The sequence below is a fragment of the Limulus polyphemus genome, unplaced genomic scaffold, assembly GCF_000517525.1.
Source record: "Limulus polyphemus unplaced genomic scaffold, Limulus_polyphemus-2.1.2 Scaffold470, whole genome shotgun sequence".
NCBI lineage: Eukaryota > Metazoa > Arthropoda > Merostomata > Xiphosura > Limulidae > Limulus > Limulus polyphemus.
The window spans coordinates 40666-57983 of record NW_013666080.1 but is presented as its reverse complement, the minus strand read 5'-3'; the positions used below and the strand labels follow the sequence as shown (position 1 = coordinate 57983).

Sequence of the window (17318 nt, the reverse complement as noted above, 5' to 3'; positions counted from 1 at the left end):
ATGTGAATATGACTGAAAAATTTCATTTTTCTGAAAAGGTGGTGTCTATTTACTTGTGACCACGCTGTGTATGTTTAAGAAATACGTTTTTACGTCACAAGTAAAAATAGCAGCCAACAATTTTTTTTAAACTGTTGAAATATATCTTGCAACATTTAACAAGACTATAAGCCTGAACTTAAGAAGAAACCCAAAGTTCATCTTCAAAAGCTCGGACCAAATCATGATATCGGTAACATGTACAAATTAGTATTAATGTTTCTATCTGTCCATTCGTAACAGGATCACGACAATTTATTGTTGTCCATGTGCTGCAACGTCCTGCCCGACATAGTCAAATGATTGCAAAACCTTTTTAAATCCTAAATTTGTAAAAGTTCTAGATGTATTCTTTACTGATTGGCCACTTTATTAGGACTCATTTACAAATCAGGATGAGCCAATATTTGCTTTGAATGATAATCTAAACTCTGGATTGTGTTGCCCAAGCAAAATGGATGAAGATGTTGGACAGTACGAGCGTGGTGAATTGTTGCATCATTATCTAGGAAGAGATCTTATCTGTGATGCTGAAAATGCAACATTGTTGGGTGAAGATGATCGACAACAAAATTATAAAATCTCTGGTCTTATATTACTTTCTAAAAAGAATCAAAGGACCCAATCCCTAACACGAGAACGTTCTCCACACCATTACACCACTTCTAGCAACTTTTGCTATTGGAACAGGCAGGATGTAACGTCTTATGTGGTTTTCTCCATTTCTGTGATATAGGTCAATAAAGAGAAGGATGTGAGAACTCCAACTACATCACACGTTTCCAGTCATTCATTGCCACACTTTGCACTAAAAGCACCAATAAATGCATGCTATTCTCTATGGTTTTGAGACATGAGAAGTGAGTGTCGTCTATCATATGATAGTTTTTGTGATGCACTAGTTTGAGAATAGTAGAATTTTGACCTCTATGAATGGAATATATTCGATTTTTGTTACAATAGAAATGACGTGACCATATCTTCAAATAATTTTATAGTACGCAAGATCAATTTTGCACATACGAACATATGGAAACTGTCTGTATTTGGAAGCCCTAAAAAAGCGGCAGACAGCTACCATTCCGGCAATAACGCCGCGACCATAAATATTAAATCTATACACGACTATATTCGTCACCTATATATACCTATATACTTCTCAAGAAATATTAAGTAAATTTTGACTGTGAGTTGTGAATAAGGTTGGGACCAGCCTGTAAGCCGTATATGGGTAAACGTTTCTAGAAGTTTCTAGAACGTATGATTAAAAAACCTCCAAAGTAAATAGACCACACATAACAGATAGTGATGCATGGCAGCGGATAGGTAAAATTACTTTACAATAAGACTGAAAAACCATTAACTATCATCATTATAAATGCAATTTACAATACATTTCTCACTAAAGTATTAAATTAAGGTAAAACGTTAGAAGATCTAATGTTCGTTGCTTTCATTCCATCAGAAAAACTGACGAGTTAAAATGTACTTTTTTGACACTTTTTCCAATCTGCAACTTACCTGAATGAAACGCGATATGACAGGGTCTTCATAGAACTGTTCTCTTATCGTTGTAGCCCAAGTCTGTACAAAATGAGCTACACGTCTTTTGCTAGCTATTATGAACTCAGTCTCCTGGCGAGAGTTAGTAACGTCAATATTATAGGTTTTTCTGTTAAGGCTGTTATTCAGCAAAGTTAACCATGGTAAAAAATGAAAATAGATAATAAACTATAAGTTATACTAAAAGGAAAGTGAAGCAGCGTCTTGAGATACATGTATCAATAATTACACAAGTCTGCGAATTTAAAATTCATAAAAGTTGCTTTGGTTTTAATAACGAATTTTCCATAATTCAGCTACGCAGATTTCGAAACTAATATTAATTTTTTTACTATCATGTAAGGAATTTTTACAAATCAAGAAGAAAAACTCTTACTTAGATCAAATTATTATTTAGTTTATTACAATGAACATTTTTTATCATTATGTTTGTTAACAAAAATACAAACAAACTGAAGAAAAGGGATGAACACTAATGTGAAACGAATATGCATCTTCATTCATCCTGATTTGATTTGTGTCTGTGTAAAATCTACGCTTTTAGTCTCAAATGTAAGTGTTGTGGTCTTTATTTTATGTATTGCGTTCCGAAGTTTGTGAAAAATCTGTACGTGATGGACAAAAATGGATATCATTTTCGGATTCAACGTACAGGAATTACTGTAGAACATGTAAAAATATCAAAACAATAAAACCATCGCAGGCCTGTGTTAGTAACAAAACTCAGTAAGGACGATATTTATGTCCAATTAAAACACTCTTTAAAAAGCTATACAAACTTTTGAAAAACATTCAAGATAAATATGCATTCTACAGACTCGATAAAACCACAGTAATGAAACAAGTCACAAACATTCGCGATAAAACCAAAAATAATCATTCATTTACTTGATAAAATAAAACAAAAATCACAAATAATCCAAAGAATTTGGAATTAGAAATAGTAAGAAATCGATTTTGGTTATAAGGTTTCTTAGTACCAACACTCTTTACGTTGCATGCAACACTTTTTTCTATATTCATCATAAACTATTCTCTGATGAATTTATTGGTTAATTAATCATTCACATAAGAATTCATGTACTTGTGACGGATTTATTATTATATATTTATTTTAATATCAACGTTTGTTTAGCTTAAATTTATATATAGAAACATACATAGCTTATAGTGTTAAATATGTATTGTGAAACTCCCGCTTATCCTCTAAAGTTGTAGAAGGTTCTCGAGTGTAAGAATCAACAATATATGTGTGTATGTAAACACTTAATGTAGCTTTGTATTGTTACGTAATCTGAATTTTTCTAGAAACTATCCACACGCCTATAAATATAAACAACGCGACGTGCCAAAAAAAGAGTATCTATTATTAGTTTGCTACAGTCAGTGTGCTATAAACTTCGGAAGCTATAACTGTGATTGTTATAACGCTTATCAGTGGGAAAATTCAGATATTTGACAAGGAGCATTTACAAAGTTCGAACATTACAAATCATTTAACTTCAGTAGATTCTCATCAGACATTAGTATTTTTACGAAAACATTATATAACTTCATCGTGGAAAACTCGGCATGTGTGGCTGGTGAATAATGAAGGACAAAGCTAGTTAGCTCCCCGTTAAGCGAATCGTACCTACATCAACTCGTAATTAACTCGCTCATCGTGAACCCTCGATATCAAGGAAGTTCCAGAGTAGAAATATATTTTTGTATATAAATCATTTTGTGTAATAACTGTTATTGTTGTTTGTATATTAAAACATATTTGTGTTAAAAAAAAACTGTGTGTATCAATCTTGTTGGCAGATATCATACATTGGAGATATATCGGCATATATTTAACTACTTAATGTAAAGTAACAGGTAACTCAGTTTTAGACCTTTCGAAATCATAATACGTAATATACTATATACACCTGTAAATAGTTTATCTATAAAATACACCACCCTACACTCTTTTTCTATGTGGAACATTTTTAAGGTCCAGCTTAAAATCTTAAATACATTAATAATAAGACTTCTTGTAAAAATACTATGCTCGCTAACAAGTTCTACGTGTTATAAAGTGTTTCATTACCCGGTCAAGTCGTCTCCAAACTTTTATTTTCTACATATTCTCATTAGCAGTTTTGTGTACATAACATATCCTATCTACTATATTCCAGTAGTATTTCTGTTGACAATTTCTAGCTTTTATCTTAATATAACTTCCTAAACTGAAAATTATTAAGCACCATCTAAACAACCTACTGATTGTTCATTCTTAGATTGAAAATAGCCAAGTTGTTAGCGTGCTAATCTGCAGTCAAGAATGTCCAAGGTTCGATCCTGATGTGTAGTTGAACATTCTCCGTACTTTCAGCTACAGGGACTTAGTGTTAACTGTGACAAGAAACATGCCGTTTGGTTAAGAGTAGATGCACATACGTCTTGTGCTGCTGATTAGCTCCTTCCATCTGGTCAGCAGTTCAAACCTATAGCTAAGCCCTACGGAACTCTCATGTGGCTACTTAAATTGTATGTCGTATAATGTGTTTTTCAGGATGAAAATACCATTTACGGTTTTTTTGTCTTTGGTTAAAATTGAGTTTATTGAACATAATTTCGTAATTTGTAAATATACAGAGAATAAAACGTGAGACGGCATCCAAGTCCACCAGTACAGCTGCTGCATTCAGATTTGGAGACTGAAATATTATAATGTAGTAGTGGCCTGCTTATATATATGTTTATACATACATATATACATGCTCATGTACAAGCAGATACAGCCTTAAATTTTTTAAAAAATTGCGAAATATTTCGAAACGAAACAACACCCACAAGTGTAGGCACTGAACAAGCATTTTTTTTTTATTTCGTATTGATATAATCTATGCAGAGATACAAATAAGCCATCCGGAATGCAATCATTGCAAGTCATAGGATTATGTGTATGTGGAGGTTTATTTAACCATGTCATATCTAAACAGTTTTTAAGAAGGCATGATCGGAAAAGTGGGTAATAAAATTTGTCTGAATTGTGTAAAAATATTGCCATATGCTTAAGCATCTTCGCAAAAATTTACTCAAAATAATTATTATTCTACCCCTCTAAATATATAATGTACGGACATTATTCCTCTATTTGTCCTCTTCTGAGTATTTGTATGTACAAATTGTTATTGCTAGTTTTAACTTGCACAGCATCTTATTCGACACTTGGGCTAAGTGACTAGGTCAGATTCAGGGATAGCCGTCCTTAATTCAGAACTGCTGATCAAAAAGAAGACAATCAATTGCAGCAATCGCCGCCTGCACGTTTACTCGTGACTGAATAGTGAAATCGACTATGACAGTTATACGGTTGAAAATACAGTGCGTTTTGAGTGATATATCGCTGCTCGAACCTACAATCTTCAAATCCACAGCTCGGTACGTTAACCATTAGGCCACGACCCGTCCGTGCATGTACAAATACATTAACTCATGACGGAAAATAAGGACTTGTAATTACAACTGACTGATTTTAACCAAAAACCATCATTGTATTTACAATGAACTAAAAACCTCAGAGTTAATAATTATATTTCTTCGTCTTCAGTTAATAAATATAAATTCTGAGTTGAAAAATAAGAAATTTTAGAAGCAGTTTTTAAATTGAAAATAATAAGGAAAATACAGAATGCGCATAAGAAGTTATGAAAACGGAAAATATCAGACTGTTACTATATCTTAGAAATTGAACTGAAATCGTCAAATAATAAATATAGTGACACAACTTACGGTCCTTTTACTAACAAACTAGTGACACGAAGTATGGTCCATTTACTTATAAGTTAGTAAACTGTCATTGTGATACGAATAATGGTCCTTTTACTTATAAGTTAGTAAACAGTCATTGTGATACGAATTATGGTCCTTTTACTTATAAGTTAGTAAACTGTCATTGTGATACAAATTATGGTCCTTTTATTTATAAGTTAGTAAACTGTCATTGTGATTCGAGTTGTGGTCTTTTTACTTACAACATAGTAAACTGTCATTGTGATACGAATTATGATCCTTTTACTTATAAGTTAGTAAACTGTCATTGTGATACGAATTATGGTCCGTTTACTTATTAGTTAGTAAACTGTCATTGTGATACGAATATCAAAAGCAGATGTCTGAATATGATTGATTTCCGTATAAAAGTGTTAAGATTTAGTACCATTTATGAACATACATAAAGAGATGTTTCCACAAATAACACAGAGAACAGAAAATTAGTTTTCAATAAGTTTCATAATTAATTCTTAATTCCAGTGAACACTCATAAAGACTAAATTAAGAGTCCTTGAAGATGCAGCATACATTAAAGGATATTGTTTCTTTAGTTCGGAACACAGCTGGTGATTGGGCATAAACATTATATGGGTTAGTAGAAAATCTTCCAAAAAGTTGTCTTGTGAAGACGGTTCTGAAAAAATACCGATAATTCTCATTGACAGATAGATTTTACTATTTTGTGATAGATTGAATATATTATTCATTAGATACAATGGTTTTGATTGTTTTTGCAACACTTAATGAGAGTATCCATTACCAAATTGCTCTTATCTTTAAATTTCCAACTGTAACTTTAGTTGTAGTAACAAAAATGTACCTCCAGTTTCTTCTAACCTAGAGTCAACTCGAGTTTCTAGAAGGTGTTCCAACATTTTCTGTGGTGTTCCCGCAATCACAGTATATCTATGCTCAAAAGAAGAAACAACAGAAATTATTTAATAACTATACATATTGTTGTAAATGTAGCAAGCTGACACAATTATATGAAGAAATGGGAAGTTTTGCTTTGCGTCTTTGAAAAAAAAGCAAGAAAAATTACGTTATTCGTTGTAATACAAGAACGGAAAAAGCAGAATTTTTACCAAATGTTTAGCTGTAGCAAACGTTATTAAAATTTTTGTCCTATATTTAATAGTGAGAAAGGTTTGCCTTCATAATACTCCTAATTTCTCATAAATCATTCACAAGGAACTGGCATATAGAAAACGAAGCTACACATAAGATTTAACAAATCAACTTCTTATCGAATTTTGATCTCTTAGAATTATGTGAAACACCAGAACATTCATAAACTAGCACCTAAAACAAAAATGAAAACTTACTTGTAATGGGAATGAGCTCCCTCAGCCACCCGTCCATCACTTGCGATCTTCTGGAGAAGAAGCACATCCTGGCCATGTTCTTTTAGCCGTACAGTATTAGCTTCAACGTCCTGGAGGCATGCAAAATAAATGACAGCTCAATAAGGTAATACAACAAAGAAATTCAACTTATAACAAAAGTTATTGTTAAAAATGTATTTTTATTTAGACCTATCCAAATAATTATAATAAATATTTCAATTTTCTCATAAGTTATTCATTTAAAAGCATCTTTTGTTTTGATCGTTTCCGTGTTACAAAGAAAAGAACGTCTTTATAATTTTCAAAATATAACCATTGATTTGCGTTTGAAGAACTACCCGCTTAACTTACGAACAATATGAAGTTTTGAAACAGATATTTGTTGTATAATACATTTATTTCTGTAAAACGTTTCGTCTTTAATAGTAAGATATCATCGCGTATAACATTTAAGATACCTTGTACAGAAATAAACCTATTAGCCGACAAATAGCTGTTTCAAAACTTCATATAACTGCTGACTTTTGTTCGTCTTTATTAATTTTTGCACAAAAAGTTTTGATCTATTAACGTGAATTTTCGTCAGTCGAAAAGTTGAATGGACAAATATGTTATGGATGAATAAATACGTTAAACGGAAGGGTATGTAGGTATAAGATTAAAAACGAACATACGACGTTGAATTGTTGCATAATAAAACTGGTTTAAATAAAAAATACGGCACAGTTCTAAAAAAACTAATACATGTTTCAGCATCGCTCTATGTTGCCTTATTCAGGAGTAACAGTTAAAATCAGATACTTACTCGTATACCTACAGTTTAAATAAATCTACAATTACACCTTCAGCCCCATGTCAACCACAAGCACAATTCTACCAAACCTTTCTGAAGAGCTTACAAAAACATATTTCCAGAATTTTTTCATTTCTCCCGAATCTGGACCAAAATCTTTATTCAACAAATATTTTATTTTTATTTTTACCGATTCTCTTATATCTATTTACTATTTAAACTCCACCTGATCCACCATATTAACATATTCCCAGCTTATAATGTAAGACGTGTAACATAAATTATCCGCCATTTCTCCCTTTGTATTTAGAGCAGTGAAAATCTGTACTTATTATTGTGTCTTAAAATATGTACTTAGGAACAGAAGTTATGATTACTGATGGTTATATAAACAACATCGCAATAAATTAAAAATCCCAAAATGCACCAGGTTACAAGGAAATGGTGGAGTTAATTGCATGAGGTTTTGCTTGCCATATATAGTCATTGCCATATATAGTCATGACCATCGAACAAGACTAAATAACATAAAAACATGGAGATTGAAGGATAACCTTATTTTCACTTAATAATTAAAATAATTCTCACACAGTTGAAAAAGATGAAATATATAGGTAATAAATGTGGCATTTACAAAATTCCTTGTGTCTGTGGCCGAGTTTGTATTGGTCAAACGTGTAGAAACTTGAAATTCAAAATTAAACAACATAGAAATAAGAAAGAAAAAATTAAAGTGTATAACTCGTTTTAGCAGAAGATGTGATAAGCTCTTATCACGTTATTGATTCGAAAATGTTAAATTGATGAATCAGGTTAAGTGGTAACTAAATATTAGAGAATCAAAAAATTAAGATTTTTGGTTCAGGTGTGGAAGAAATGAAATTCTGGAAATCTATTTCGTAAACACTTCGGAGAGGGTTGGAGAAATTGTGTTCACGGTCGAGATGGCGGTTACGGTGAAAGCTAGATTTATGTAAACTGAAAGTGATGCAGATATACAAGTCATTATCTGATTTTAAACTCTTACTCCTGGTGCAGAGTCTTTTCAAGGGTTGTGCTCTGACTTTACTAAAGCTAATTTTAGTGTGCAACAACTTAACTTTGAATGATCGTTTTTAAGATATTATACATGAAGTATTTTATTTATTAAATATAATAAACTCTCCAAGAAGAACTTCTCTTAAACAATCGATAATTCTATATCATAATATAACTAATGAAAGCTTTAATCATATCATTCTTTACTTCAGAAAATAACAATATATATTTGACCTAAAGCATGTTGGATGCTGTTCTCATCGGGGGGTTTCCCCCAGTAAAAGAGCTAAACAGGCTGGTTGGGCCGCATCACTATCCAGACGTAACATTACACTGAGTATATGCATATATATTAAGGGACAATTCTTTGTTAGTTTAGGCGTCTTACGCAGTGACCGGGGTTTTGTTAACCAACACTTTCGCAATAAAAATGTCTATTATTATTTTAAAAAATGTAAAATTAATGTGACTATAGGAATTTTATATATCAAATATGATATTATGGTACAGTTTTATAAACGCTAAGAACTCGCGTCAAGCGGAAATACTTAAAACAGTTAAGTTTATAAATGTATATATATATATATAGATAGATAGATAGATAGTTAGATAGATATAGATATTATATTTCATTGTAAAAATAGGAAGGATGGCAAAGCTACTTGCGACTTTATGACAAGAAAATAAATCCCAGTTCCATATTTTCTCTTCGCTTCCTAACGAACGAAACATGGATAAAAAAAGGGAGTTGTAAAGATACAATACGAACCCGCAGAATTCTGTTAAAGTCGTCTTTATCCACACGAAGAAAATGGCAATTATCCTCTCGGGTAACAATAGTGGCTGCCCTAAAAACACAGCAGTATCACCTTATCACCACCATGCGATGGCAGAGTAAACACAATCAAACTAACCATCACTTAATATAAAATATTCTAGTGACTAAAAATAGATTTGTTAGGAAAGATGTAGCTGTTAACATTAGATCAATAACAATGTTCACTCATCGTTGTATAGGTTGTTATTAAAGATGTAGCTGTTAACATTAGATCAATAACAATGTTCACTCATCGTTGTACAGATATTATCAGCAATGCCATATTTTTTATGTCATAGTGTCTTTTAACATACAAGCAAATTTAGAAGGATCTACCCATGATGTCCTTGTGCTTTCCAATATGTGATGAGGTTTAGCATTGTCTATACCATTATTGTTCATTGGGTCTTCCAATATATTAAGTTTTATACATACTACCAACACTTCTTTATACAGCACATCCTTCTAAAGCATGATGAAGCTTAGTGCTGTTTCCAATTGAGGTTATTGTTTCCTCCAGTGTAAGACGTGGTACATCACACTAACATACACTATACGATTAGTTTTAGCATCACGTGCTCTTATTTATTTCACTATACTTTAGAATATTTGATGGAATATACCATCATCAAAACTCCCTTATATCAGTGTGGCTAACAATACATGTTACATGAGGTAGAATATCATTAACATTTTTTTATATATATATGCACCCTAAAGTATACAATGACTGACCACTTTCTTAGGACCCCCAACTTAATATGGGCTTCGCCCACTCTTCTTGTGATAATAGCCTAGATTCTGCGTGTCACAAACTCCGTAAAATATTGGAATTTGTCTTGTTCGTTTAGGAGCATTATTGTCTGCAACTGCTTCTCAGCTGTTGGTCGAAAATCATAAAGGTGAAGACGACGTTAAAGATTATTCCAAAGATGGTTAATCAGATTGTGATCCGGTAACTGTACTGGCCAAGAAACATAGCTGAAGTCAATGTCATGCTTATCGGCTTGTGATCCGGTAATTGTACTGGCCAAGAAAGATAGTGAAATCAATGCCATTTAATCAGTTCGACACCCTGTAACTGTATACGTCAGGAAAGATTGTAGAAATCAATGTCATGCTTCGTCAGCTTCAGATCCGGTAACTGTATAGGCAAAGAAAGACAACTGAAATCAGTGTCATGCTTCATCATCTTGAGATCTGATAACTGTACAGGCCAAGAAAGACAGCTGAAATTAGTTGCATTCTTAATCAGCTTGAGATCAATTAACTTTACTAACTAAGAATGATACATGAAGTCAATGTCATGCTTAATCATTTTGAAATCCGGTAACTGTACAGGCAAAGAAAAATAGCTCAAGTCAATGTCATGCTTAATCAGCTTGAGCTCAGGTAACTGTATAGGCCAAGAAAGATAGCTGAAATCAATGCTATGCGTAATATGCTTGAGATCCGTTAATTGTACTAGCCAAGAAAGATACCAGAAGTAAATTTCCTGCTTAATTAGCTTGTGATGCAATAACTGTACAAGCAAAGAAAAATGCGTATAGTCAATGTCATGCGTAAAAAGCTTGAGATCTGGTAGTTGCCCAGGCTAAGAAAAATAGCTGAACTCAATGCCATACCTAATTAGCTTGAGATACAGTAACTGTACTGGTCAAAAAAGATATTTTAATCAATGCCATGTTTAATAAGCTTAAGATTCGTTAATCGTACAAGCCAAGAAGGATATATGAAGTCAATGTCATGCTTAATCATTCTGAGATTCGGTAATTGTACAACTGAAAAAAGATAGCTTAACTCAATGTCATGCATAAATAGCTTAGTATCTGGTAGTTGCCCGGGCTAAGAAAGACTGCTGAAGTCAATTGCATACTTAATCAGCTTGAGATCAGTTAATTGTACTGGCCTAGAAAGATAGATTAAATCACTATCATGCGTAGTGAGCTTAAGATCCGTTAACTGTACTGGCCAAGAAAGATACATGTGATCCAGAAACTTTACTGGCCAGGAAAATTTCAGTCAATTTCATGCCAGTTTGTGATTCAGTAACTATCCACGATAAGAAGAATAGGTGAAGTCAATGTTATGTTCGGCTTGTGATCCTGCAACTTTACACGCAAAGAAAGATAGCTTGTGTCAATGCCATGCTATTTTTTAATTAGCTTGTGATATGGTAACTGTACAGGTCTTAAAAGATAAGTGAAGTCGGTTTTATGCGTAATGAGCTTCAGATCCGGTAATTGTACTGACCAAGAAAGATAGCTGAATCAATACCATGCTTAATAAGTTTGAGAATCGTTAAATCTACTAACCAAGAAAGATACATGAAATCAGTGTCATGCTAACTCAATTTAAGATCCGGTAACCGTACAGATCAATCAAAATGGCTTAAGTCAATGTCATATATAAAAAGCTTGAGATCTGGTAGTTGTACAGGCCAAGAAAGACAGCTGAATTCAATGTCATACTTTATCATCTTGAGATCCGGAAACTGTACTGGCCAACAAAGATAGCTAAGTGTCTATGATATTCTCTTCAAATACAAGTTGAATGCGGTAGACTGGGGAATTTTTATCCTTTAAGACGGAAATACACTATTGCTGGGTGGGCATGATCGACAGTATCATTATATAGTATTCGTATTCTAAAGGAATCAAAGACGCCAACTATTTTCGCATTATGTACCATCTCCATCAGCTTGTACTATTGATTAGCGCTAAAAAATTGGAATATTTTTCGTGGTTTCCTCCATATACATAGTCTACTGTTTAGTACTTGAAAGAGTGAAATACAACTCGTCAGAATAGCACCACACGCTTACAACCTTTCATTGTCTGTTTATATATTTGTGATAAGAAGTTTTCAGATTGAAGTCGTCTGTCATAGGGTAATTTTTGTAATGTTCTTTCTAAGGTGTAGTTTAAAATAGTCGAAAAATTATCAGTGTTGATGGAATCAGTTGATTAACTCACATTTTTACAATTATTGTGCTTTAAAAGCTGTCATTCTTATGGTTTGTCATAAGTTGTTGGTGGCCACAACTTTTTAATTTGCTACGTTTCGGACGTATGCCATCCGTCAGGCTTAGCTACTAAGATGCACAATACTTAGATCATTTACAATTTATACATAAATACATGTAATTAGAAACTGAGCTCATGAAAATAACAGTACACGAGTCGCAATACAGAGTAAGATATGTGAAATAAAACACTGTGTTTACTAGCTTTGTCATACAGCAATTAAATATATATATAGTAACTAAAAAAGACCTTGAAGAGCTGAGACAGATAATTCAGGACAAAACTATACAATTACGTCACTAAATAAATGATATAATAGAAAGAGTTAAAAATTAGTGAAAATGAATATTGTTTCTACGAAGAATTTCAGGGGATTAGTTGTGCCAGTTGTCAAAATAGCGTTAGAAAAGGTGTTATAAAAGTGATTTAAACGGAAGTTGTAATTACTTAAAAGAGAATCCTTGTGGTGTCAGAGAATTCAATTTAAATATAATCTTGTGTTCTAAGTTTTCTTGTTCAAGTTTGTTATGGAGAGGGTGGTAGTTATGAAACAAGTACGCTCAAGTTGTGAATTACATTATGGTTTGGGGACTGGATGGTTATGGGTGCCATTGCATAAAACTCGAAAATGTTCCCAAAATCTACCACCTAACCTGCGTATTTTTTCTCAGATATAGATTTGGTTGTATCTAGTACAATCACTGTAATAAATAATACACACTAATGTACAATTAAATTGGCCTTTTACGTAGAATGCAGATGTAGTACCAGAGAGAGAGAGTCGTAAAGTTAGTGGTATAATTGTATGTGAAGCAAATAGTTCGTTCACACGATCGAGTTCTATTAGTCTATGTAGATGAAGTCACTTCATTTTGTAATTTAGAATGCAAAGTTGAAATCCATAAAGGAGGGGGGGGTAGTAAATGTTTCATTAGATGTCTACTATTAATAAAGTTACGTTGAACTATTCTGCTAATCTGTCTTATTAATTGAGATAAACTGACTGTATCAAGTTTAATTTTATCATTGATGCTATCGGAATAATTCTGTTGTTTAGAATAATTAGTCTTATCCTTACCTTTACAATTGAAGTTAGCGTTGTGAGAGAATAGAAGTTTCAAATGTAGAAATTGTCGTTTGGGAATAGCGTGTTTAATTTCAAAGGGATGGATAGAACCAAATATTAAATAGAAATGACTGCCAGTAGGTTTCTAATGCATGTTATTTGTTAGTGTAGGTATGGAAGTATCAATAACGTTTGTAATGCATGCTATTTGTAAGTGGAAGTATGGAAGTATCAATAAAGTTGGTAATGCATGCTATTTGTAGTGTAGGTATAGAAGTATCAATAGGGTTTGTAATGAATGCTATTTGTTAGTGTAGGTATGGAAGTATCAATAACGTTTGTAATGCATGCTATTTGTAAGTGGAAGTATGGAAGTATCAATAAAGTTGGTAATGCATGCTATTTGTAAATGTAGATATAGAAGTATCAATAGGGTTTGTAATGAATGCTATTTGTTAGTGTAGGTATGGAAGTATCAATAAGGTTTGTAATGCATGCTATTTGTAAGTGGAAGTATGGAAGTATCAATAAAGTTGGTAATGCATGCTATTTGTAAGTGTAGATATAGAAGTATCAATAGGGTTTGTAATGCATGCTATTTGTTAGTGTAGGTATGGAAGTATCAATAAGGTTTGTAATGCATGCTATTTGTAAGTGTAGGTATGGAAGTATCAATAAGGTTTGTAATGCATGCTATTTGTAAGTGTAGGTATGGAAGTATCAATAAGGTTTGTAATGCATGCTATTTGTAAGTGTAGGTATGGAAGTATCAATAAGTAATGTATGCTATTTGTTAGTGTAGGTATGGAAGTATCAATAAAGTTTGTAATGCATGTTATTTGTTAGTGTAGGTATGGAAGTATCAATAAAGTTGGTAATGCATGTTATTTGTTAGTGTAGGTATGGAAGTATCAATAACGTTTGTAATGAATGCTATTTGTTAGTGTAGGTATGGAAGTATCAATAAGGTTTGTAATGCATGCTATTTGTAAATGTAGATGTAGAAGTATCAATAGGGTTTGTAATGCATGCTATTTGTTAGTGTAGGTATGGAAGTATCAATAAGGTTTGTAATGCATGCTATTTGTAAGTGTAGGTATGGAAATATCAATAGTGATGTTTAATTAGTTAAAATTCTGAATAGAAATTTGAGAAGTAAATTTAAGTAATGGGTTTCAACATAGTGAATAAAATTTCGAGTTAGTTTTTGTGAGAAGACCCAGAATGTTGACCGATATACCTGGTAAAAAATGCAGCGGGTCGTGAGAGGCAATACTGTAAGTTTGTTCTTATATGTATATGTACATCTATATCCGACAAAAAGGTTTGCATAGAATGGTCCCACTTTGGTTCCTATGGCAACTCTATGTAACTGTTGATATGTTTGTCTGTACTACATCGGTTAACTAAAATCTGGTGTCTGTTGGAGGATGTAGGTTGTTTTTTTTTTCGTTGAGAAAATGTTTAAGTGCGATCAACTCGTTGTTGCGTGGTATAACGGAATGTAGAGAGTGGACGTCAATAGTTGTGTGGTATAACGGTGTGTAGAGAGTGGACGTCAATAGTTGTGTGGTATAACGGAATGTAGAGAGTGGACGTCGATAGTTGTGTGGTATAACGGAATGTAGAGAGTGGACGTCAATAGTTGTGTGGTATAACGGTGTGTAGAGAGTGGACGTCAATAGTTGTGTGGTATAACGGAATGTAGAGAGTGGACGTCGATAGTTGTGTGGTATAACTGTGTTTAGAGAGTGGACGTCAATAGTTGTGTGGTACAACGGTGTTTAGAGAGTGGACGTCAATAGTTGTGTGGTATAACGGTGTGTAGAGACTGGATGTCCATCGTTAAAATGTAATCAATTGTTGAGTAAAGAGATAGATGGTTTCTTTATCATTTGTAGAGGGGGTGCCTACTAGTGGTGGAGAAATACTCTTGAGGTAAGTGGAGATTAGTTCCGTGTGTTACTTATAAGCAGAGACTAAGTGTTTCTTTACTTTGTTTATTTTTAGTAGCTAAGCCTCACAAAGAGCATACGCCCGAAACATAGCAAATAAAACAAGTTTTCGTTATAGAAGTATATAGTAACATTTTCTAACATTTCTTTCAATACTTTTCGACATCTTCTGCAATATGTTTTGCAAACTTCGATTTGAACAACAATTAAAAAGAACAGTATTCATGATGATTGTACTATTAAACTGGTAACAACTAAAACAACTCTTTGAAAGTTTGAGAAATACTTCTATTAGTCATAGTCTATGAATGTGAGTATGTGGAGGGAAGTGATCTAAAGAAGTGATCAGAAAATGTACTATCATCTGCACTTTTCTCTCTCACTGATTCTTACAAAATATATCTAAATGTGATATCAATAATGAAACAAGACAAAACAAGGTAACATTTGCATTTTTATTTTTAATTCTCCCATAATTTAGGTTATAATTAAGTAGTTTTATTAATAGTCCAAGTTCACCGTTGCCCTTGGGAACGAAGTCCAAACGTTTCATCATTGATATTTTGAGTTCTAATACTACTCTAAAACACATATTCTAAAAGTTTGTTTTGACTGTTGTTAAGCACAAAGCTTCTTAATGAGCTATCTCTGCTCTGATCACTACGAGTATCGAAACCCATTTTTTTAACTTCGTAAGCTGCAGGCATACCACTGAACCAATGGGGTGGGGGCTAGTCAAAAAGTAGGTTCACTTAGAGTTCATTGTGCAATATTGCTTTAGAAATATTTACCTTCATTATTTGAGTAAAATTAAATATCTTATACTCAACATACTTAGAGTTAACAAATAAAGGATCTGAAATACTGTTATTTAACTTGAAATCACAAATAATGATAGATATATAAATAGTAAAAGTAATTTACTGTGCATAGTCAGCCAAAAATTATCAGTCTTGCCATTTTGCACTAATAACCTCAGTGTTTTATATCCCTGATGATACTGTGCCAGGAGATTTTTGGTGATGATACTATTTTATAATAGTTCTACCAGCCTTAATGTTTTAAATCTCTGATGGCACTGTGTCAAGTAGGTTTTGGTGATGATCCTATCTTATAATAGTTATATCAGCCTTAATGTTTTACACCCTGATGACACCGTGTCAAGCGAGTGTTGGTGATGATACTATCATATAATAGTTCTATCAGCCTTAATGTTTTACATCTCTGTTGACACTGTGTCAAGTGTAACGAATTTATTATTATATATTTATTTTAATAAGAACATTTATTTAGATTAAGTTTATATTTAAAAACATGCATAGCTTATAGTGTTAAATATATATTACGAAATTCCCTCCTATTCTACAAAGCTGTAGAAGATGCTCAAGAGTAAGAATCAACAATATGTGCATATACGTAAATGCTTACATTTGTATTGTTACGTAATCAAAATTTTCTAGAAAGCCTCCACACGGCTATAAATATAACCAACGCGACGCGCCAAAGGAAGTATCTATTATTAGTTTACTACAGACAGTGTGCTATAAACTTTGGAAGCTATAACTGTGATTGATATAACGCTTATCAATCGGAAAACTTCAGATATTTGACCAATAATATTTATTAATTTCGAACATCACAAACCATTTAACTTCAGTGGATTCTCATCTGACATTAGTATTTTTACGAAAAAAATATATAACGTCACAATGGAAAACCTGGTGTGTGTGACTGATAAATAACAAAGGACAGAGCTAGTTAGCTTCCCGTTAAGTCATTTATACCTACGTCAACTCGTAACCACCTCGCTCATCGTGAACCCTCGATAAGATATCGAAGAAGTTCCAGACTAAAAGGAAGACTTTATA

General features: G+C 32.8%; 1 protein-coding gene across 2 annotated transcripts in view; it reads right to left on the bottom strand.

The window, feature by feature from the left end:
- Positions 1 to 17318, bottom strand: part of LOC106458479 (rap guanine nucleotide exchange factor 4-like) — a 95339-nt gene that overhangs the window by 42811 nt on the left and 35210 nt on the right. For both annotated transcript variants that reach the window (XM_022384701.1, XM_022384703.1), the window contains exons 9-13: positions 9356 to 9434; positions 6735 to 6844; positions 6230 to 6315; positions 5950 to 6043; positions 1561 to 1705 (exon numbers count right to left, since the gene is read on the bottom strand). In XM_022384701.1, the coding sequence (XP_022240409.1) occupies positions 1561 to 1705; positions 5950 to 6043; positions 6230 to 6315; positions 6735 to 6844; positions 9356 to 9434 (514 nt within the window). The remainder of the gene's footprint in view (positions 1 to 1560; positions 1706 to 5949; positions 6044 to 6229; positions 6316 to 6734; positions 6845 to 9355; positions 9435 to 17318) is intronic.